Source organism: Littorina saxatilis, linkage group LG14 (assembly GCF_037325665.1).
Source record: "Littorina saxatilis isolate snail1 linkage group LG14, US_GU_Lsax_2.0, whole genome shotgun sequence".
Taxonomy (NCBI): domain Eukaryota; kingdom Metazoa; phylum Mollusca; class Gastropoda; order Littorinimorpha; family Littorinidae; genus Littorina; species Littorina saxatilis.
Window position 1 is genome coordinate 1,735,613 of NC_090258.1, and position 25,743 is coordinate 1,761,355.

General features: G+C 40.4%; 1 protein-coding gene across 1 annotated transcript; it reads left to right on the forward strand.

Moving 5' to 3' along the window:
* Positions 1-17,952: 17,952 nt before the first annotated feature.
* On the forward strand, positions 17,953-25,285 carry LOC138946866 (short-chain collagen C4-like). The gene is made up of 4 exons (XM_070318267.1): positions 17,953-18,191; positions 21,391-21,551; positions 21,942-22,004; positions 22,806-25,285. The coding sequence occupies exons 1-4, from the start codon at positions 18,028-18,030 to the stop codon at positions 23,252-23,254; spliced, it is 837 nt and encodes a 278-aa protein (XP_070174368.1). The 5' UTR covers positions 17,953-18,027; the 3' UTR covers positions 23,255-25,285.
* The last annotated feature ends 458 nt before the right edge of the window (positions 25,286-25,743 follow it).

Sequence of the window (25,743 nt, forward strand, 5' to 3'; positions counted from 1 at the left end):
CTTACTGGCATGTTGTGGGGATGAAACAGTAGGGAAACAACGGGTCTGTCACTGTCCCTAGATGGTGAAGGACTGAGGGCGGACTCTCGACAGACCTGGGTAACCCGCAGAAGGGCGTCACGGACGAGTGCATCAGGGTAGTTGCGGGCCAAAAAGAAAGACGTCATCAAGACAGACTGTTGGTGGAAGTCGTCGTCTTCAGAGCATAGCCTCCGAAGACGAAGGAATTGAGAGAAAGGAATGCTGCTTTTGTTGGCAGGATGATGAGAAGAGTTGAAATCAAGGTATGAATGAGCGTCAGTTTCTTTGTAGAAGACAGAGGTGGTGAAGCGACCATGCAAGATGGAGATGGAGATGTCAAGAAAGACCACAGCTGAGGAAGAGATGTTGAATGTGAACTTGATGCTGGGATGGAATAAAGTATAAAGTGTTCACTTGCTTCTTATCGTTATATACTTTGTTCTTGTGGAACGATTTTATTATAACCAAAAGTGAATAAAAACATGTTTATACCAAGTGTATTGTGAGTGTGGCAAAACATTAATTATGATAATAATAATAATAATTTTAATGAGCAATTATATAGCTCAAACAACAGAATAGGTCTGTGCTCTCCGCGCTTGAAAATATCAAAATACGAATTACAATACACATTGTAAACACGTAACATCTTCTGTGAACATGGGACTGGGAATCACTAAATTAGAATAACAACAATACATCCAAGCTTTGGCATACAAAACACAAAATAATGATTTGCCTAAATCATATTTATATGGAAAACACACACACACACACACACACACACACACACATATACACACACACACACACACACACACACACACACACACATACACACACACACACACACACACACAATCACACACAATCACACACACACACACACACACACACACACACACACACACACACACACACACACACACACACACACACACACACACATTCCAGATTAGGGAGACTAGCGAGAACGCATGGACAGCAGAAACGCAGCATGACGTCACATATGGACTCAGCCAAAATTGAGACAACATGACAGGTAACTGAGAGAAGTGACGGACAGGTGACGCAAGCCAGACAACAACATGATAATATTATTATCATTCTCACACGTCCACGAACCCCTTATTTACCTGTGTGTTTGACGTCACTTCCGGCACGCAATGAAGGCTTCCCTTAAACAGGCGAGACGCGCGTTCCCTTCGTGTCGTCATTAAATGAACCGGGATAATTGAATCCACATTTGTATTTGATTAATGACATCTAACTGCAGACAAAATAATGGCTCATTACTCTTAAAGAGTGTGACTTCGTTGATGGCATCCGAGTAGAATTGTGACGAGAACACCATTTGCCATTCTTTATTGTCACAAAGCATTTAACATTAACAATGGAAGCTTGATGAGTTTACTTTAATTTATGTAGGACTGCGTTGCGGATGTTTTAGGGCCTGTCCACGTGAGAAAACGTTGTAAATAATTATGTAATCAATCTTCCTTGGCACATTCTCATGATTATATAGATTAACGCCATTGAGCATGCAATGTAAAAACAAAAAAACTAAAACACGTGTGAAAACAGTGTATCATTCAATGAACGGTTAACATTGGAACAACAACGGACACACAATGAACACACACAACTTTATTGATTAAAATGATATAACTACCCGTATGTGTACTGCAGCTTATCACAGTTGCTCTAGAACATCTCCTTTTATTATGACTGTGGTAAAATAATGCAAGGGTGTTTCTACAGTAAAAACGCCGCCCAACACAAATCGCCCCTGAAAAATATTGGCTATTGTAGCTTTAATACTTTGCAGTCATCAGCATGAGAGAAAAGGAAGAGGAGATTATGCTGACACGATGTGACATTGATCCTTGGCGATTGAACATGTCAATATTTTCTATCCCCTGTCCATCGTGCTAGCAGAGCGGGATTTAGGACATCGATATCTGCCCCTCGCCTCGAGTTAGTCAAACTTCTCGTGTCGTGAGTCGTGACGGTGAGTGCGTAGGAGTTATGAGTGAGGCGGGGGGATGGGGGATGGGGGAGGGGAGGGGGGGGGGGAATAGGTGAATTGGGTGAGAGAGGGGGAGAAAGAGAGAGCAAAAAACGAGATTGAGAGACCGAGCGCGAGAGACACAGAACTGAACTTTTAGTTTTACAAGGATTAAGATTTAAGGCTCTGCCTCTTCTAACAATCTTTCCTCGGGATGCACAGACACACAATTAAGAGAGAGAGAGAGAGAGAGAGAGAGAGAGAGAGAGAGAGAGAGAGAGAGAGAGAGAGAGAGAGAGAGAGAGAGAGAGAGAGATAGATTGATTGATTGATTGATTAAACTTTATTACAGAAGGATGGAGATTTTAGGCGTTGCCTAGTCTTACAATCTGTCCTTGCTAACTAACATGAATACAAAACAGACATGAAAACTTTATAAGAGCAAAAGAGGTTGACGGCAAAAATAATCGTACATATGATAATAAATAGTTATAGTATTTGATACTATTAAATACAATAACAGCAATAGAAATATGAAAATAGAAATAATGGTAATCATGATGATGTCATAACGATAATAACAATACTGACTGTAAAAAAAAAATATAAAAAAAAATTAAAAAATTAAAAATTAAAAAAACCAAAACGGATGATGATAAGCAAGCAACAAACAGCAAGTCAAGTGTACTCAAAAGTAAAGTACACAAAAAAAAATAAAAAATGTCACGAGCACTAGAAACATATGGTCCAAATGAAACAACAACGGCAAGCAAGCAAAATAACAAACAGTAAGTCATTTGTATTTTACAAAAGATACCGACAACATAGCAAAAGGAAGAAAAGAACTACAACAAAGGATATACCAACACAACAGTAACAATAGAAACAGCAACCCTGAAAAGAGACTGCTATAAGATAACCGGTATGTATGATAACATTAGGACGGTTTAATACATCGGAGTAAACCCATTTTGAATCACCACTAGGTTACGATAACGGTGGAACGCTCCACTTGGAATCAGATTTGAAACAAATGTCTGTGTATTTGCTTTTTAAAGGCTTTGACTGATGGAATATATTTTAATGCTGTTGGAAGTGAATTCCACACTGATGACCCTGAACATGCAAGACTAGACTTGTACAAATCTAGTCGGGGGCGAGGTGGAATGAATTTACTAGAACCATACCTGTTGGTTGCTTTTTGAAACAGCGACAGAATGTACTCAGGGACTTCCTTGTTCATAACTCTAAACATGAATAATGATTTATTCAGTTTAAGATGCTGGTTCAACGGAAGGAGGCCAAGCAGTTTCAGTTTTTAGTCAGTAGTGACCAATGAGTTAGGTATCATAAGTTTAGCTGCACGACGATGGGGAGAATTCAGTGTGATCATGTGAACATCACTGCAGTTGTCCCATAACGTAGAAGCATAACTTAAATGCGAAAGAATGTGTGCATGGTAAAATAATTTAAGAACTGAAGTGTCGACATAATATCGTAGCTGCGAGAATAAGAACATGTTTCTCGACAGCGTTTTGTTTATATTGTTTAAATGACATTTCCAGTTTAGCTCAGAATCTATTGTGACTCCTAGAACCCGATGTTCACGCACTTGCTCAATCGGTGATGATCCAAGGTTAAGCTTTAGAACAAGTGGGGCCAGCTGATGTTTCTGTCTAGAAGTGATTACCATACTTTTGGTTTTTGTAGGATGAACTATCATAGTATTAGTGTTACACCAAGTAAACATTTCATCGAGGCTTCTTTGAAGTGATGACTCTAACACGTTCAGATTTTTTGAGAAAGTGTACACAGATGAGTCGTCAGCAAAAAGGTCATTGATAACACGAGGATCAGAAATATGGAGTGGCAAGTCATTAATGAATATACAAAACAAAAGTGGACCAAGAACGGAACCTTGAGGAACCCCACTTGTGACACGACCTGTAGTAGACAGTTTCCCATTAAGAAGGACATATTGCTTTCGATCACTTAAATAAGAACGAAAGAAGGCTAGAAATAGAGACTTAGGGAGATACACGGATAGCTTTGAAAGTAATGTGGTATGGTCCACTGTGTCGAAAGCTTTCTTGAAGTCGAGGAAGACAGTGCCCACTATTTCAGACCGGTTTATGGCTGACGGCCAAGAATCACACATCTTAATAAGAGCAGTATGGCAAGAATGTTTTGGACGAAACCCAGATTGAGACGGGTGAAAAAGCTTACAGATCTCCATATACTGAAGAGAGAGAGAGAGAGAGAGAGAGAGAGAGAGAGAGAGAGAGAGAGAGAGAGAGAGAGAGAGAGAGAGAGAGAGAGAGAGAGAGAGAGAGAGAGAGAGAGAGAGAGAGAGAGAGAGAGAGAGAGAGAGAGAGAGAGAGAGAGAGAGAGAGAGAGAGAGAGAGAGAGAGAGAGAACTCGAACTCGAACTCGAACTCGAAAACTTTATTACCGAGGGATGATAGCATTAGGTCCATATGGTCCTTTCTTACAGCTAGTCCCTACTATAATACACACATGAAACGAAGAATAAGTATGAAGAGTAAAAAAAAAGAAATCAAATAAAACACAATCATGTAGGGAAAAGTATAACAAACATTGGTGTGCTTGTGGAAGCATATTATACATTTTCTCTTTTACGCACCCTCACACACACTCGCACAAATTGTACACCGACTTAGTCGTTAGAGAGGTGCTTTCGGAGCTGTCTTTTAAAAGAAGATAATGACAGACATGACCTAATATTTACAGGTAGTGAATTCCAAAGGAACGCACGAGAGAGACAGAGAGAGAGGGAGAGAGAGAGAGAGAGAGAGAGAGAGAGAGAGAGAGAGAGACAGAGACAGAGACAGAGACAGAGACAGAGACAGAGAGACAAAGAGAGACAGAGAGAGCCAGAGAGAGACAGACAGACAGACAGACAGAGAGAGACAAGAGAGACAGAGATAGACAGACAAACAGACAGACAGACAGACAGAGAGACAGATAGACAGAGAGGCAGACAGAAAGACAGAAAGAGAAAGTGAGAGCGGGGATAAAGAGGGAGGAATAGACAGATTGAGGGAGGGAGAGAGATAACACAAGACGAGTGGGAGAAAGGGGGAGAGGGAGAGAGATAACACAAGACGAGTGGGAGAAAGGGGGAGAGGGGGAGAGATAGACATAATTAAAGATATAGACAGAGATAGAGAAAGACAGAGAGATAGAGACTGAGACAGAAACAGCCAGGGCGACACATAGAGATACAGATATAAAAACCAGATAGACAGCAAGAGAGAGAGAGAGAGAGAGAGACAGACTGACAGACAGACAGAGAGAGAGACAGACTGACAGACAGACAGACAGACAGGCAGAGACAGACAGACAGAGACAGACAGACAGACAGTGACAGAAAGAGACAGAGACAGAGAGAGACAGACAGACAGACACAGACAGACACAGACAGACAGACAGACAGACACAGACAGACAGACAGACAGACACAGACAGAGAGATAAAGTGGGACAGACTAGCTCTCATTGTCTACCGTCCTTTACCCCCAATTGTCTTGCCACAAATACCGTCCTTTACCCCCAATTGTCTTGCCACAAATACCGTCCTTTACCCCCAATTGTCTTGCCACAAATACCGTCCTTTACCCCCAATTGTCTTGCCACAAATACCGTCCTTTACCCCCAATTGTCTTGCCACAAATACCGTCCTTTACCCCCAATTGTCTTGCCACAAATACCGTCCTTTACCCCCAATTGTCTTGCCACAAATACACGAAACAAAGTGCTGTCAACACAGAAATATCTGCATGCTTATTTTTCTCGATATTAAATTGAATTATTGGTTCAAGGAATTATTGATCATACAATTTATTCTCTTTTACTGAGATAACCCCATTAGTCCTCGATTCTCTCCCTTATCGGAGACGCAATCGCAGACTGGCTACAAGAGAGCGTTTTCAAGGGCCAGAGAGTGAAAGCTGTCAGGACATCGAATTGAAGCGTGAAAAAAGCGATGCATTGAATAAATGATTAGATGGTCGAGCTGAAACAAGTCCAGGATTTTATCTTTTGCTTCCCCTCCATTGAGCGCATTGTTAGGTTGATCGTATACTTCCATTATCTCTGTTGAGTATTTCGGAATCATCTCTAGATATTTTACTTTGGTCTGCATATCTGATCGCCAGTCCGTTTTGTTTGTTTCTTTTTAACTCTGTGTGTGTGTGTGTGTGTGTGTGTGTGTGTGTGTGTGTGTGCAGGTGTTAATTTGTGTGTGTGTGTGTTTGTGTGTTTGTGTGTGTGTGTGTGTGTGTGTGTGTGTGTGTGTGTGTGTGTGTGTGTATGGGTGTGTGTTTAGAAAAGAAAAAGGAAAAACCTTGGATTTTTATAATGCTGCGTTGTTTTTTCATTTAACACAATTTCTAAAATGTTGTTTATCACTTGTTTTACTTTTACTTTCATTTAAAACAATAAAAATTGTCCAGATTGTGTATGCACTTTACCGATGTGACAATAATCTCCTTAGTCCCTTAAATCTTCGCAACCTTCCTATTTTAGTCAACCAATTGGAAGTAAGCGTTACGGGCATATGCTTTGGAACATTATATTCGTGCATAGTTTTGTGACACATGTTTTTGTCATTTTGCTGATGGTTTTATTGTCAGGAGATGTCCACCCAAACCCAGGCCCGCCTTGTAGAGAGCATGTTATTAAAGATACCTCTATTTTGCATATAAATGTACGTAGTTTGCGAAACAAGATTGATATTTTACAATGTGAAGTTAAAGAGCACGATATTGTGACTTTGTCAGAAACTTGGTTGTGTGACTCGATATCAAACGACAGTTTATGCCTCAAAGGATTTCATCCCCCAGTGCGTCTTGATAGGCCAGATGGATATGGAGGGGTAGCTGTTTATGTGAAAAACGATTTTATTTGCAAACCAAGGCCTGATTTGTTAATTCCAGGCCTTGAAGCAGTCTGGGTAGAAACTAAATTATTGCAAGAAACTGTGCTGGTTGGTTCATTTTACCGACCACCAGACTCTCGGATTGATTATTGGCACTTGGTTGACGAATCTGTAAAGCAAGTAATGAGAACACCACATAAATTTCTAATTCTTGGAGAGTTTAACGAAGATTTTTTTAATAATCCATCTCCCCACTTTCTTAATTTAATACAAAAAAACAATCTGCACCAGCTCGTTACTGAACCCACACGTATTACAGAAACTAAATCCTCATGCATCGATTTGATCCTGACCACGAGTATAAACTTAATCAGTGAAGTTGTAGTGTTACCCCCCATTTGTAGTGACCATTCTGTGCCATGTGTAAAATTAACGTCACAGAGATTAAAAAAAGGTCAGTTCAAAAGGACTATATATAATTATGCCAAGTTAGATGTTGATACATTTTTGTTTGAATTGAACAAAATTGATCTTTTGAACACAGTTTTAAATGCGTCCATTGACGAAGCTGCTGCCTTGTTTTCTGAACATTTATTCCGTGTTGCAAAAACATGTATGCCTGTTAAGATAATAACAGTACGTGAAGATGATGCCCCATGGATGACTGAACATATTTTACAATTACGAAACGCAAAAAATTGTATACATCATGTTGCTAAGCGCTTAAATACACCTGAGCAGTGGGCATTATTCCGCCTGACTAGAAATCAGTATACAGATGAAATTCGTAAAAGAAAAAGAGATTATTTTCTTGAACTTGATGAGAGGATAAATTGTAAACAGAACTTCGGAAGCAAAAATTGGTGGCAACTTGTTAATTCCTTCTTGAAGAAAAAAGGTGTTGCATGTAACGAAATTCCACCGCTAGAAGATAATGGAAAAATTATTGATAACATTTGTGAAAAAACGATTTTGTTTAATAATTATTTTGAAAGCCAGTCTAAAGTTGAAAATCCAGACGATCCCCTGCCCGAGGCAAATTGGTGTAATACATCTTTATCGACTTTTGAATTAACAGAAGCTGAAGTTGTCCAAGTGTTAAGGAATTTAAATTTATCCAAGGCCGTGGGCCCTGACGGAATGCATAATAAATTGCTTGTAGATGGATTACCTGTTATCGTTCCACCGCTTACAGTTCTCTTTAACAGATCCTTGTCTGAGGGTGTTTTTCCAGTTGTCTGGAAAACTGCTCACATTACGCCCATTTTTAAGAAAGGCGATAGGAGTGCTTGTTCCAACTACCGTCCAATCTCTTTGCTGAGTTGTATTGGGAAGGTGCTTGAAAAATGTATACAAATCCGTGTGTTTGGTTATTTGAAAAATTATGATTTGATTACACACTGCCAATCTGGTTTTATTGCTGGTGATTCGACTGTTTATCAACTATTGAGTATATATGATGATTTTTGTGTTGCACTTGATAAAAACATTATGTCACAGGCAATATTTTTTTATGTATCCAAAGCTTTTGATAAAGTCTGGCATCGCGGTCTGCTCCACAAGCTTGAGGCGATAGGTATAAGAGGTCCCTTGCTTGTTTGGTTTGAACATTACTTGAGCGATCGCAGACAAGCAGTAGTATTGAAAGGAACCAAATCAAGTTATGCTACCCTTTCTGCTGGTGTCCCTCAGGGTTCTGTCTTAGGACCTCTTTTATTTCTCATTTATATTAACGATATTGGTGTTGGTCTTGAATCAGTGTTGAAACTCTTTGCAGACGATACGAGTATGTATTTAAGTTTAGATAACGATGATGTACGAGCAGAGATTTTGAATTCTGATTTGGATAAAATTCGCACATGGGCTTCTAAATGGAAAGTCACTTTTAATTGTCAAAAGACAGAATTGTTGGACATTTGTAGGCAACAAAATGTTTTACTTCCACCATTGTATTTCGAAGATGCACACTTAGTTGATGTTGAAAATCACAAGCACCTTGGCGTCATTCTACAAGATAATTGTAAATGGGATTCCCACATAAAAAGTCTAATTGCTAAATGTAGAAAATCAATTGCGTGTTTTGGTTTATTCAAGCATCGTTTAAACAGAAAATCACTTGAAGTTATATATAAATCCTTTATGTTACCATTGTTTGATTATGCGGACGTTATCTGGGATAACTGTACACAGTGTTTGGCAGACGAGTTGGAGACATTGCATCTCGATGCAATCCGAATCATTGTAGGTGCAGTACGTGGCACAAGCCACCAAAAACTGTATAACGAATCGGGTTTTGTGCCCCTGAAAGAAAGGCGACGTCGTCATAAACTTTTGCTGTATTATAAAATTGTAAATCGTTTAACCCCAGAATATTTATATTCCAAACTGCCGGTCCTGGTTTCCGATGTAAATCCTTACCACAGACGACGCCCTCTTGAACGTAAGTTTCCATTGTGCAGAAGTGAGTTATATAAATCTTCATTTTTTCCTTCAACGACAGCTTTGTGGAATAATCTTCCAGAAAATATACAACAAACGCAGTCAGTTGGTGAATTTAAAAGGTATTTGACCGATGGAGATGTTGTTGTTCCACAGTATTATTATTTAGGCAACCGTCAGGGACAGGTACTTCACAGCAGGTTGAGATTAAACATGAGCGATTTGCAACAAGACTTAGTTAACCGACACCTCTCTGATAATTTAGAATGTACGTGTGGAGCATGCCCGGAAGATTCTGAACATTTCTTGTTACACTGTCCAAAATTTAAAGAACATAGAACCATTTTATTCAATAGTCTGCCAACACACGTTCTGGACTGCAAAACACTCTTGTTTGGAAATACTGATTTAACTATATCTTTGAACACGAAGATATTCTCTGTTGTACAAGACTATGTTATGTTAACTAATCGCTTCGGCTGATATTATATTAACTGTGCAATTGATGTAGCCAGGCATTCTCTCCCTCCCTCTCTCTTTTTCCCTCTCCCTCTCTCTCTCTCTCTCTCTCTCTCTCTCTCTCTCTCTCTCTCTCTCTCTCTCTCTCTCTCTCTCTCTCTCTCTCTCTCTTTACCCTATTTGTATAAAATATAATTAAAGATTATCAAGATAAGTGTTGAAGCTATCACTTGTTCGCCATGTTTTGCTATCTGAATGTGTATTGATTATAAGTTCAAGAACGTGTCCATAAGCAATCTGCTTGTTAACGTTCTCAATGTTGTTATTGTTTGAAACGTGTGTATGAGAATTTGAATAAACACGCTTAAACCAAATCTTCGATCCCATGAAGACGTGTATTTTATATCATTTGAAACAACGTTGAAAATATCCGTATACATATACCAACAATGTAAGTTGATAATAAAAACTGACTGCTTCATAAGCCTACAAACACACTGTAATACACACAGCCACTCACACAAGGGCTCGCAACAATTATGCAAAGGCCCACTCGAGTGCAAAGTCGCAGAACAAAAATAGTGCATCGGTCAATATCTGTGACCACGATGAACGAAAACAATTTCATATGCTTAATGGAACGCCTTGTATCACGATAAACGGCATTCAAAACATTGTATTGCGACACTGATTAATTACGGCAGTGTCTGTTTTATGTGTGTTTATATCTGCGCTGGAATAATTGGCATTCCTAAAAACATTAATCGGTATAATTGCATTATTAATCAGCGAAACACGTGTACAATAAACTGATAGAAATGTAATCAAACATGAACGCATACAAACACAGGTGAATCGAAATTATAATTATTGCGTTGCTATTCAAAGACCATAGTCGTGTGTGTCTTGATGCAACCTATACAAAAAATATTCCATGACGCACAAAGAGAGGGAAAACATAGACAACAACCACGCCAACGTAAAAAAAAATGTGTCAGTATTGCACATTAAAACAGTTTGTTTTATTGTCAGACATCTAACCACTGTTGACTAGACAATCAACCTTGCAAAATCATCTTCACGGTATCAATTTCTGTGTTTACACAAATCAATAATGCCCAAAATGCAATCACACGCTGAACATAACACAGTGTGGTGACAACACGTTTCTATTAGCTCCTCTGGGGAGGTGATACGAGTAGAGCCTGAAACGATCCTTTATGCTTTACAGGGCTGAGGCGCACAAAAGTTGCCACCCAAACGGGAGCCACCCTTAGTGTTGGATTGGTTGACACTGAGATGTTAATTACTCATGACAAGAGGCCTACTTAGGGCATGAAGATAAGGCGTATGATTAACATTGCAGCAATTACCACAAAAAGGGCCACAAATGATTAATCAATTTGAACAAAAAAAATATATATAACATGGTCAAATTAAGGTTAATTTAACAAACAAAGAACAAAAACAAAACATGGAAACAGGCTGGGTGCACACACTGTCACACTCGCCTGGACGAACACACGCCAATGCATCTACACGACAAAGCGATAGCTAACGCATTCGCGGAGATAATTACACTTAACAAAGACATAACATAAACTGAAAGGTACCAATGGACGCACGAACGCACGTACACACACACACACACACATACACACACAAACACAAACACACACCCACACACAAACACACTAATTTTATGCACACACTCACGCACACACACCCACACACACATATATATATACTAGAGGAATACCCGGCTTCGCCGGGGTGAATCGCGAGACAGAGACAGACAGCGTGGCGGTTCACCACAATCACCTTTGAAGGCGAAGTCCTGTCAAACGGGATTGAGAAATTTAGAGCTTATTTCTTAGCCCTATATCATCTGTTGTGGCTTCTCAAATGCCAGAACATACAGACAGACAAAAGCCGCTAGACCCCATCACAAACAGAACTCTATAATCCACAGGTGTTGCTTACACACACACACACACACACACACACACACACACACACACACACACACACACACACACACACACACACACACACACACAGAGAAGCCGTATATATATATGTATATCTATAAATATATAGAGATAGGTGACAGTGTATTTTTCGCGTGGCTTTAAATTGATTCGACCTTTTCACTTTGACAGTAAGAACAACTTACGGGTGCAAGGGAAGCGTTCTGGACAGCGCAGTGACATTATAAAAATAGTAACGTAGAAACGGGAGTATGGATTGAAGGCACGCGAAGGAAGGGAGATAAACGGGGTGAATCGCGAGACAGAGACAGACAGCGTGGCGGTTCACCACAATCACCTTTGAAGGCGAAGTCCTGTCAAACGGGATTGAGAATTTTAGAGCTTATTTCTTAGCCCTATATTATCTGTTGTGGCTTCTCAAATGCCAGAACATACAGACAGACAAAAGCCGCTAGACCCCATCACAAACAGAACTCTATAATCCACAGGTGTTGCTTGCACACACACACAAACACACTGTTACACGACACTTGAGATTGCCACAAGTTCTCAAACGCCGTATAGTTGTGTTCTTTTATTCTACGTCGCCCGTCTTCGCAGCAACAGAAAACAACTCGTCAAAATGAGTTCGAGGATTTATTTAGCATTACATACATACAACTGCACATCTAGCAGAACTCAAATAGAAGTTTTTTTCAACATTCAAATCGCGCTGGCATATATATATAGTAAATACTCAATCTCGAGAATATTCCAGACCGAACACGATACAACTACACCATACGAGCCGTGCATGGACTAAACTAGCGACATTCTCTTATGACGTACATCAAAAGCGCCGACACACTTAATCCGAACGAACGCCACGAACTCACGACAAAAACAGCATGGTAAACAACTTGTTTTGACAGGACTAGAAAGTTCACCTGCATTCTCGTCCACGCATAAATATTATGTTTACAAAATATAATATCAATACTTTCCCACAAAGTACAAATAAGTCAACTACATACAACACACAAAACTGAACCAAAGCTCAGCAACGGTAGCGTTTCCTAACATTCACACACACACACAGAGAAGCCGTATATATATACTTCGTTTATAACGTCGCCGGATATAACGTCACCCCGTTATATCGTCACCTAAACACCGGTCCCGGCTCAATTCCTTCTTTCCAAGACTATTTTAACCTCAGATATAACGTCACCGGATATAACGTCACCCAGTTATAACGTCACTCATCCATGTCGGTTATAACGTCATATCAATCCCCATATGCAGCAGTTTGCATGGTGAACGACTGTCAAGGCATGTTCATTTACCCTACACGTGTCACAAGTTTTGTGTGTTAACGGTATTCAAGTTTTTCCGTTTTCCCGTTGTTAGAGGCCCAAGGAAAACTAGGTTCAAGGCATAATCATTTTTGCTGCATGCGTTTTGTGAGTTCCTGTTCGAGGTTTTTAATCAAAAGAAAAATGTTTTATTTCATTTCGTTTTGTGAGTTCCTGTCCTAAGTTTTTAGTCAGTAATGAAAAATGTTTCATTTCATTTCGCTTTGTGAGTTCCTTACTTATGTTCCTCAGTGTTCTAGGTTTTTAATTAAAAGAAAAATGTTCCATTTCATTCGTGTTGTGAGTTCCTGTCTTTGTTTTTAACTAAAAAAAATTGTTTTAAAAAGTTTCATATCGAGCATACATGGTTACTCCTGCGCGAGCGCGTGCGAATGGATCTGTCTACTTCTGTCCTTCAATCACGCATATAAAAAAAAAAACTCGATTATTGAAATGACGGTAGGAGAAGGTCGAGAGGATGAGAACAGACTACGACGTTTGTTTGTTTTTTGGTCCGTAGAATACAGACTACAACTGCCCTCGACGAGGAGGCTGAGCGTCACTTTCAATTGGGCGTTGTCGACAGGCTGAGTAGGTAGCTCAGGCTAAATTGTAAAGGTAAACATTAAGTGCAGTGAACCGACAAATTGAGAAAAGTGATACTGCACTCTTAAAGCACTATTTTGACTCAACTTGGAAAGCCATGGACGTTATATCAAGTGACGTTATAATGATAATAATAATACAGTAGTAGTCTAACGAGTATAACGTCCCGCTCACTAGATGTGGTGGAGACGGTGGATGGGGAAAGGGGGTAACTATGAACCCAAAGTTATTACTACCAGAACGATTGTGCGTAAAGGTGGGCAGCCACTTTGCTGTTGACGAGAAACTTCTTCGTTAATAATAATAATATAAGTCAAATAGACATTAATTACGTATAAGGACCCATGAAGTTCTCGTCATTTTTACATTTAGTCAAGTTTTGACTAAATGTTTTAACGTAGAGGGGGGAATCGAGACGAGGGTCGTGGTGTATGTGTGTGTGTGTGTGTGTGTGTGTGTGTGTGTGTGTGTGTGTGTGTGTGAGTAGAGCGATTCAGACTAAACTACTGGACTGATCTTTATGAAATTTGACATGAGAGTTTCTGGGTATGATATCCCCAGACGGTTTTTTTTCATTTTTTTGATAAATGTCTTTGATGACGTCATCCGGTTTTTCGTGAAAGTTGAGGCGGCACTGTCACGCTCTCATTTTTCAACCAAATTGGTTGAAATTTTGGTCAAATAATCTTCGACAAAGCCCGGACTTCGGTATTGCATTTCAGCTTAGTGGCTTAAAAATTAATTAATGACCTTGGTCATTAAAAATCTGAACATTGTAAAAATAAAATTAAAACAAATTATAAAACGATCCAAATTTACGTTCATCTTATTCTCCATCATTTTCTGATTCAAAAAACATATAAATATGTTATGTCTCGACATGCATTTCTCTCTCTCTCGACTGTACACAGAGATAAGAACAGCCTCGCTTTCACCTAGATCCTGCCTAAAAACAATGTTCAGACCTCATGTTCAGACTCGGCGTAATAATACCGAAAGGACTACTTTTTAGCGGTCAAGTTCAGTCGTCCGCATACTCGAAAGTGAAACAAAGATGAAACGTTTTTCTACAGTATCGGAGGATGAACTGTCGAAGAAGAAAAAGAATCTCGTGCCAACCACTACGCAGAAGACCATCCGAGTTGTCCAGAAGAAGTTCTGAAACACGTCACGTTCCAAATCAAAAGACGACATTCTATTCTCTTACGTCACTATTCTTGGTTTACGGTACCATTCGGCGGCTTTGCTACGAGCACGGACGTAAGTCCGTGGCTACGAGTATGCCATAGTCTTGGTTGGCCGAGACCTTGAGGTGGAATGCGAGTGATTAGGTTTGTTGATTTTGCTCGGAGAAGTGGTCCGTGTTCAAGCAAGTTTCTTTCTTCTTTGAAAACAAAAACCCTAAGACCAGTGAATGTCGAGATATATATGTTAATTGGATCTGTGATCCAAACATGCCTTTTGGTCAATCTCGATGGCAGTTTATTCCACTCGCCCTACGGGCTTGTGGAATAAACTTCCATCTCGATTGACCAAAAGCCATGTTTGGATCACAGATCCAATTAACGTATAATATTTGGATTAAAAACAAGCTCTGAAAATTAAAAATATAAAAATTATTATCAAAATTAAATTTTCGAAATCAATTTAAAAACACTTTCATCTTATTCTTTGTCGGTTCCTGATTCCAAAAACATAGATATGATATGTTTGGATTAAAAACACGCTCAGAAAGTTAAAACGAAGAGAGGTACAGAAAAGCGTGCTATCCTTCTCAGCGCAACTACTACCCCGCTCTTCTTGTCAATTTCACTGCCTTTGCCATGAGCGGTAGACTGACGATGCTACGAGTCTTGCTGAAAAATTGCATTGCGTTCAGTTTCATTCTGTGAGTTCGACAGCTACTCGACTAAATGTTGTATTTTCGCCTTACGCGACTTGTTATTTCTTCGGACATCAAGGACAGGTCAAGATCTAGCAGAATATGAATAAACGACAGCCATGTGTGTGTGTGTGTGTGTGTGTGTGTGTGTGTGTGTGTGTGTGTGTGTGTCCTTAAAGCTAATAACGTCGGACACTATAATTAAAGACTGAGATTGTCGATGGAACCAGACGGAGCTTGACACTCCAACACTAGCAACCTGTCTCAGAATCAGCATGCAGCCTACAACACTGTACGTTGATACTGTTGCCGATCTGTTGTGGCTTCTCAAATGCCAGAACATACAGACAGACAAAAGCCGTTAGACCCCATCACAAACAGAACTCTAGAATCCACAGGTTTTGCCCACACACACACACACAAACACACACACACACACACACACACAGAGAAGCCGTATATATATATGTATATCTATATCTATAAATATATAGAGATAGGTGACAGTGTATTTTTCGCGTGGCTATACATTGATTCGACCTTTTCACTTTGACAGTAAGAACAACTTACGGGTGCAAGGGAAGCGTTCTGGACAGCGCAGTGACATTCTAAAAATAGTAACGTAGAAACGGGAATATGGATTGAAGCCACACGAAGGAAGGGAGATAAACGCAAAACACTGGAGAAGATAAGGAAGAGTTACTGGGAATGGTGAAATGAAGAGAAAAACCAAAATCGGTTCAGCGCTGCGCGCTGAAAGCACGTGTTGAAATATCTCATCGATGATATTGTGTCCGGGGTGTAGCTGAATACGGTGTCCAAATTTGAAAAAGATCCACCGAGAACTTTGGCTTTGATGTGTCGGTATGGGGGCCCGGGTAGCTCAGGTGGAACCAAAATCGGTTCAGCGCTGCGCGCTGAGAGCACGTGTTGAAATATCTCATCGATGAAGTTGTGTCCGGGGTCTCTCTGAATAAGCCCACCAAATTTGAAGCAGATCCATCGAGAACTTTGGCCGTGCATGGCGAATACACACATACACACACACACAGACAGACAGACAGACAGACAGACACAAGTCGTATATATATATATATATACTCACTCACACACACACACACACACACACACACACACACACACACGTACGCAAGCACGTACTTTTCGATCTTTTGGTTTCACGGGTCTAAATACTGTTAAAAAAAAGGAGAATACTATACAGGCCTTGCTATGTGATACCAGATTTAGACGATTTTTGTTTTGATTTTGTACGCGAGCTTTTCAATATTTGAAAATGGAACGGGTGTACAACCGCCCTGAATGAAGACGCGTCTTATGGAACCTCGATCTCGTTCAAAGCCTCGTGAAATCTTTGATGTCAAAACAACAACAACAACAACAACAACAACAACAACAACAACAACAACAACAACAACAACAACAACAACAACAACACATAAACAAAACAAAAAACCACCACCAACAACAACAGCAACAAACGTAACGATAGAAATGATAGTGTCACGTATAAGTTCTTAAGATTCGTCCATGTTTGTCCTTGGTTTGTCAGTTCTGTTTTCTGACACTTTTATTCAGACGTTTTTATGTTTTGTGTTTTTTTTCCATCGGTAGATCAATCGCTTTCTGTTTTGAAGAGCAGTATTTATTTAGTAACTGAAGTAATAGTTCGTAAAAGCACGCGTTTGCACGTGTAAACTGTGCGTTGAAAATGAGTTTTATTGATGAAAACAAAGTGATTTAGCTTGCAGTGAGGCCTTGCAAAGCCTGTCTGTGAGTAGTTATTATGAAGACATAATTAGCATCCACACCTTTAATTATTACACTCGCAAAATCATAGCGGTTTGCTTGCCTTGAATCGATTCTGAGAGAAATACACAGCAATTGATGCACAGTTTTTGTTCAGATTAAACAAAGGAAAACATCCAAGTGCCAAATGGTCTGAACAGATCGAGCTGTCACATAGTTGTAATTATACAATCAAGGAGATAATTAGACTCAACAAAGAAACAAATTAAGCAATAGCAGCCCCTGGACTCAAATATTCTTTTTGAAACCCAGCCTCTGTGATTATTAGAGTCCTTGATTGGTCCATTGCAATCCCCCGAATACAAATGCTGGTTGCTAATTGGCAAATGTTTTTGGTTTTATGTTTTATTACCATGATCATTCTCCTTTCATTAATCTATGTTATTTTTACTTATTAATTTTGTTGGCCAGAATGAAGCCCACGCCTGCAAAAAACAATTCCACGCTTTCTTGGCAATCAGAATTTGTGTATAAATCAGCCATCTCTGCTCTGTTGGGACACAACTGACTGTTGCTGCTATCTGACTCCAGTCCTAGCCAAGTGAAAGCCAAGATCACAAGATGAGAGCCATGTTGCTGCTTCCCGGTCTAATGATTCTCGTCGCCTTGGTTACTGAAGGGTGGGCAGGGATACCACCACCACCACCAGACGATTCCGCCACGGACGCAGACATTCTGGCAGAACTGGTGAAAGTTAAGAAGATTCAGCGCAACATGAAAAGGCTGTAAGTATTTTTCCGTGCAAATGTGTGTATACATATATGTTATTGTCAGTGATTTGGTTGTTTGCTACTCTTACACAGTGGCGAATATCCTTGCGATTATGAAAATATTGCATTCGGCAAAAAAAAGAGACGAATGGACAGGAAGAATATTGAAAATGTGAAGTCTAACGAATCCTTTCGAATGTCTAACGAATAGTTGCGAGTGATTGCGAATGTCTACCGATCATTGCGAATGCAAACGAATCCATATACGAATTTCTTGCGAATTTCTTAAGAATGTTCGGCGAGGGATATATTTCCCAGAGTCAACTTTGTGCTGACTCTCTTCGGTGTCCGAACAAACCCCAAGTGCACGTATGCGCACGATAAATAACCCAAGTTCAGTGCGAAAGTCTCAGGGCTTGGAAACATAAATATACAAGGCAAGGCAATATTTTATTTTTATAAAACACAACTAAGGTTACCTGAATTTGAAAAGCAAGTTACAATAAAAAGAAATTATGAAAAAAATGATATAATTAAGCTCATCACTTCGCAATTAATAATCAGAAATAGGTCAAACTGGATTATTAACAAATTATTTATAATCACAAATGTGTTGATATGACGGGGTTTTTTGGTTTTTTTGTTTTGAATACACACATGCGAGAAAAAAATAAAAAAAATAAATGGGTAGCGCCGTACTGTGTTGCAGCTTGCTTTCCCCAGTGAGAAAGCAGCCCGAAATTCCATGAGGGTAACCTCTCAGGACTTTATAAAAAATCTTATGAAATCTTATCTTATCTTGTTGTGTAACCCCTCAAAATAGACGCAAAAATCCCCCTTTTTGACGCTTACCACGGTGGGCATGTGCATCAGATTCTGTCAAGTTTGGCGTAACAGACGAAGTCGAAGTTCGCCAGATAGCCATACCTCCTCTACACTCTAAACTGAAGTGTTTCACTTTTGAACACACTTGTGGTAACCACTTTTGAACACACTTTTACATGTCAACATGTGTTCACATATGAACACTAAAACGTTTTCAACCTGCTGTAACCTGTTTTGAACACCTAAAAGTGTTTAGACCATCGCTGAAGAACTCCTTCAGGACATTTTTAGAACACGTTCACTATCCTGCATTGTCATACAGGGTGACACGAAAAAAACAGATCCCACCAAAAGTTTAATATTTTCTGAAATAATCAGCCGATTCTTTTATTTTTTCAGGTGAGCCAAGCTGAAATGATGTTCTAACAGCCCACCAAGTTTGAGCTTCAAGATGTCATGGACAACGGAGCATAAGACATTTATAGTCGAGGCCTATTTTCGCCGGCGAACAGATTTGCTCGGGCTGCGCACAACAGACTCTCTGACTGAATCAATATTCCTCGGTGTCCTTGCTGATTTAGGTCGACCAGAGTGGGATCCCCTGTTAGGGTTTTTACTATTGAGGTTATTGACAGTCCCATGGTCTCTGAACTTATCCCTCCATCCATAGATAACTGATTTAACAGGAAAGTCTCTACGTCCAAACTGTCTTTTGAATTCCAGTTGAGCAGCGTGGATAGAATTCGACCGAAAATAGGCCTCGACTATAAATGTCTTATGCTCCGTTGTCCATGACATCTTGAAGCTCAAACTTGGTGGGCTGTTAGAACATCATTTCAGCTTGGCTCACCTGAAAAAATAAAAGAATCGGCTGATTATTTCAGAAAATATTAAACTTTTGGTGGGATCTGTTTTTTTCGTGTCACCCTGTACAATTAAGAAGGACTTAAAATCACAATTTCCAGCAAAGAAGTCTTATATATTGACAAAAATGCTCAACAATATCTTTTTTGCTACCCTGGATACTGTTCTATCGGGAGGACGTCAGCCAGGCGTCAGCCAAAATTAACTTCAGACTGAATGTTTCTCCGCCAATTTCAAGCTGTACAATTATCTCGAGGGAGAAAAGCATGTCAAGATCTTGCAACTGATGCAGATTTGTGATGTAATTCGATCGATTTTACCCCAAATTCGATTTATTCGAAAACGCACCGAGCAGTTACGTCCCTTGTATAATAAAAAGAAATATTTTGCGTTGAAACTAATTTCAAAGTTAAAATACCATTTCTCATCACAAACCAGAATCCAAAGGGGGAATACATGGTCCAAAGTTCGATCAGCAGAATTTTGGAGGGGAGGGGAATAGTCAGTATTAATTTTGTGAGATAAACAAAGCCGGCTGACGTCCTACCTATGGCTGCAAGTGGAAAAGAAAACACAGTAAACTGAAGTTTTTCACTTTTGAACACACTTTTTGTAACCAATTGTGAACACTGTAGAATACTATATTATTATTCTTGCAAAAGTAGATCACATTGTAACCACTATTTCGTGTTTACTATGTGTGCTGCAATTGCTAGTAGAGTTATATAGTATATCGCACAGTGTGCACAGCTGGTTACAAAAAGTATTTATCTTACATACGTGAGAGATACACTCGTAAGATAATAATCGTTCAAATCACACGTGTGTATATCATGTAAATGAGATCATGTCAAGCAAGTCTGGCAGGGACCTGTTTTTCCACTGCTTATGATGCCAAAGTCACCGAAACAAACGTCATTACAGAAAAAAAAATTGCGCTCGCTAATTACCCTCGATGAATTTGTAGAACTAACACGTCACGCCACACTTTCAGAGTGACGTTTCTTTACTTTGACGTAATAGATTGCACGAGGCTTTAGAAGAGATCGAGGTTCCAAAACAAGCGTCTTCAAGTTAGCTGCCTCGACTGCAGGACATTTTCAGTAAAGTACACGTAAATACAGTATGTAGGATAAACAGAATACTACATGGCTTGCTGTGTCGTACCAGATTTACACTCGTTGCTTTTTCAAATAGTGAACAGCTCGCTTTCGCTCGCAGTTCAATATTTAAAAAAACAACTCGTGTAAATCTGGTACGACACAGCAAGCCATGTAGTATTCTCTATGTTCAAAAGTGGAACACTTCAGTTTACATTGCATCATTCCACTTTGACACATGTTGTAAATCTATTCTCTGACTTTTTTCATTACAGACGGAACAATGTTTTTTACTTCTGAATTTATTGTGCAACTAACGCCTAAGTCTATCTACGAAATTAATTCAGTGTGTGTGTGTGTGTGTGTGTGTGTGTGTGTGTGTGTGTGTTGTTCTGGGATATTTATATGTCTGTTTCTGACAACAGGTTCACTGGCCAGATAGAGGACCTCGAGAAGCAAGTGAAATCGCTTGAAGACAACGAGACAGATTCTCTGCAGGCTATGCAATCCCAGTTTCAAACACTCATTTCGCAATTCGAGAGCAAAATCGCCTCTGTAGCTGCCTCCGGATCCGGATCGGGAGGAGGTGGGTTGTGTTTGTTGTTCACTCCGTTAAGCTTTCCTATCGTCCCGTGTAAACCCTCATCATTGTACACTACAACTCCCCCGAAAACTCAGGTTGACTACTTAAAGCTGAACAGTAGCGATAAAAGTAAATACTTGGAAGAAAGAGAGGATAGTAATTAAGCAGCTTCGATCATTATTTTTCTACCCTGAATACTGTTCCCTGTGCGTGTTTTGTGTTTGTGTGTTACTGTATGTGTGTGTTGTGTGTGTGTGTGTGTGTGTGTGTGTGTGTGTGTGTGTGTGTGTGTGTGTGTGTGTGTGTGTGTGTGTGCGTGCGCGCGCGTGTGTGTGGTTTTGTTGTTGTTTGTTGTGCATATCAGTTGAAGAATAATCTGTTTCCATGCTGCAGGTTCGAGCTACGTTCGCTGGGGAAGAAAAACCTGCCCAGACGGTGCGTCGCAGGTCTATGCTGGTGAGTGATAGTTAGTGCTGAGTGCTGGCGAGTGGTTATCATGTAGCTGAAATAATCGTGTTAGACCATGGAATTTGTGTACGTGTGTGTGATGACAAGTGATGCCACAGAAAATCGGGACACTATAGAATACAATTGTATTATTATATTTAGTCAAGTTTTGTTGCTTTTGTTATTGTTGTTGTTGTTGTTGTTGTTGTTATTGTTATTGTTGTTGTTGTTGTTGTTTGTTGCTATTACTTTTTTTTCTTTTTCTTCTTCTTCTTCTTCTTCTTCTTCTTCTTCTTCTTCTTCTTCTTCTTCTTCTTCTTCGTAGAGGTAGTAGAAGAAGCAACTGTAGAAGTAACCGCAGTAGTAGTAGTAGTAGTAGTAGTAGTAGTAGTAGTAGTAGTAGTAGCAGTAGTAGTACTAATAGTAGTAGTAGTAGTAGTAGTAGTAGTAGGAGTAGGAGGAGGAGAAGGAGGAAGGGGGGAGGAGGAGGAGGAGTAGTAGTAAAAGCACCCGACACGTCAGAGAATAGGGCGAATTGGGTAAATAAATAATTGAACTGAGCGAGAAATGTTTTTGAAATTTACTTGACAAATGTACAGAAAGGTCCAAGAAAAAGCACGCAATGCTTATACATAAATGAAACATCTTCATACTGTGCATCCGTTAACCAGTGGGGGAAAAACAATTCCTTTTTGTTTCTTTTTCTATTCTTTTTTCTACTTTTTTAAAAACATTTTTGTTGTTGTTAGGTGGGGGGGGGGGGGGGGGGCTGCAGTGTGTGAGGCTCATCACTTTGCATTCTCCGTGCAGGCGTTGTAGGTGGCAGGCACTACGCCCATGCAGGCGGCGCTACCAACGCTCTGTGTCTGACCAAAGAGCCCGAGTACGACAACACGACCAAACCGGTCTACTTTGGTTATCTGTACGGAGCGGAGTACGAATATATCGGCGACGTCCATGACCAGGACGTGCCTTGCTCGGTCTGCATGGCCCCCAAAGCCACCACCATCATGGTGCCCGCCAGGATCACTTGCCCGGAGGGGTGGACGGCCCAGTATTCCGGGCACCTGGTATCGGGGTACTACGGGCGCGCAGCGACCGAATACCTGTGCCTGGACGGCAGTCCTGAGGCCGAAGTTGGTGGGGAGCCAAACAAAAACGGGTTTCTGCTCTACCTGGTCCTGACCAAGTGCGGCAGTCTGCCCTGCCCTCCTTACGAGGACAACTTGGTCACCACCTGCGTTGTCTGCTCCAAGTAAATTAACCCTCCACGCCGGGGGGAGCTTTCTTATAGACGAATTCCGGAAATAACTCTGTCCGCTTTTCATGGGTTGTGGAAGAGTTACTTTCCCTTGTTTGTCTCGATAGAAACGCCGGGGCAAGCTACACGTCACTGTATCAATCAATCAATAGCGAGATTTAAGAAACAGCACGTTTCGTTTTGCAGCTCGTTTCGTTTGGTGAATGAGTCACCCCGCGAAACGGAACGTGTAACGAGACGGCATAGGCCGCAGACAAGATTTAGATGTATTCACGTTTCGTTTCGGAATGAAAGGCCGGGCATGGCAGGATATGATCCGCTGACTGGGCATGGCATAATTTCAACTCCACGAGTCAATAAAGGATTGACATACTCGCATTGCACGCACAAGAGCTTCACATTTTTCAATTCATGCACCTGATCACATACGAAGCCAGAATAAAAATTCGATGCGATGACCTACTTCTGCTTCGCCATTTGCTTTCTCACCATGAAGTTGGATAAATGTACCAGGATCAGCACCCTTCAAAATATTTCAGTTCACAACAGTTGTCTACCTCCAATGAACACATTCTCAGCGCTGAAAGACTGTGAAAGGGTTGATGAATCTAGCAATGCATAAAATGGCCAACAAATAAAACTGTTAGTGTGCAAAAATACTCACAAAAGTTGACGAAATATTGTTCGTTTTTTGGGGGTGGAAAACGTGACTGCGTTTTGACGTTCCACGTTCCGTTTCAGTTGACCTTCACCTTTCCAGCGAGAGACCCCCGAAATAATGACGTTTACCACAACTTCAAAACGAAACGTCCCAACGTTTCGTTTCTTAAATCTCCGTAATATGAGGCTTATATCGCGCGTATTCCGTGGGTACAGTTCTAAGCGCAGGGAATGTTTAATTTTTTAATTTTTTTGATTTTCATTCAATTTATATCGCGCACATATTCAAGGCGCAGGGATTTATTTATGCCGTGTGAGATGGAATTTACACAATACATCACGCATTCACATCGGCCAGCAGATCGCAGCCATTTCGGCGCATATCCTACTTTTCACGGCCTATTATTCCAAGTCACACGGGTATTTTGGTGGACATTTTTATCTATGCCTATACAATGTTGCCAGGAAAGACCCTTTTGTCCATCGTGGGATCTTTAACGTGCACACCCCAATGTAGTGTACAACGAAGGAACCTCGGTTTTTCGTCTCATCCGAAAGACTAGCACTTGAACCCACCACCTAGGTTAGGAAAAGGGGGGAGAAAATTGCTAACGCCCTGACCCAGGGTCGAACTCGCAACCTCTCGCTTCCGAGCGCAAGTGCGTTACCACTCGGCCACCCAGTCCACGTCACTGTATGCTTGCCTCAGTATTTCTATGGAAACAAGGGAAAGCTACTCTTCCACAACCAAATAGAAACTTGACAGTTAGAGTTATTTCCGAACATCGTTTATTTCAGATTGCATTTTGGCAAAAGTCCGCTACCTTTCGCGGGTTTTTTTTCTCTATCAAATTGATGCTAAATACTTTTGTTGTCAGAATGCTTCGTCCGTATTATTCTGAGTAAACTTGTCGTTGCATCATGAGAAATGAGGCTGATGATGCTGAGAACAAGTACAGGTTTTAACTTTACTTGGTGCTCACCGAACAGAGGCAGTCTGCCATGTTTTCCCTTTCACGACTTTAAAATCGTCATCTGTTTTGCCTGTTCCAAGTAGACCTCGATCAGAATAAACACTATTGGGTAACTATTTATTGTTGATTTTAACATGGTTCCTACGTAGCTAGCCAATGGATGATTAAATGAAACCTTTTTAAAAGCATGTTGACCGCGCCTGTCATCTTGGTCTGAACTTGTAGAAAATAAGAGTCGGCTCGTCGTCTTCCTTGCTATAATTCTCTCTTAGTGGAGTTTTTATTTCGTCTTTCTGTTCTTCTTCTCAAATACCAATTCGTTGACTTTGCTTAAGTGTATGAGATGTTTTCAATTCTGTATGTGTCAGCGGCAAATAAATACTGTCTTTGCATCATCTACTTGCTCGCCCTGCTCATTCCAAGTTGCCTGCTTGCAAGCATGTTTATGTGCGAGGAGAACAATTTCCTCAAATCACACACACACACACACACACACACACACACACCCCACATATACAGACACACACGAACGCACGCACGCACACACATACACACACACACACACACACACGCGCGCATACACACTCGCACGCATGAACGAACGCACGCACGCACACACACACACACACACACACACACACACACACACACACACACACACACACACACACACACACACACACACACTCGCCTGGAGAAACATACGCCCATGCATACAACTACACAATAAAGCCGGTTATAGCTAACGCCATCGCGAAGATATTTAGACTTTGGGTTTTTTTGTTTGTTTTTTTTTCAAACAATTTTATTCACATAAATAACAACAATTAACAATATCTCATACAATGAATTA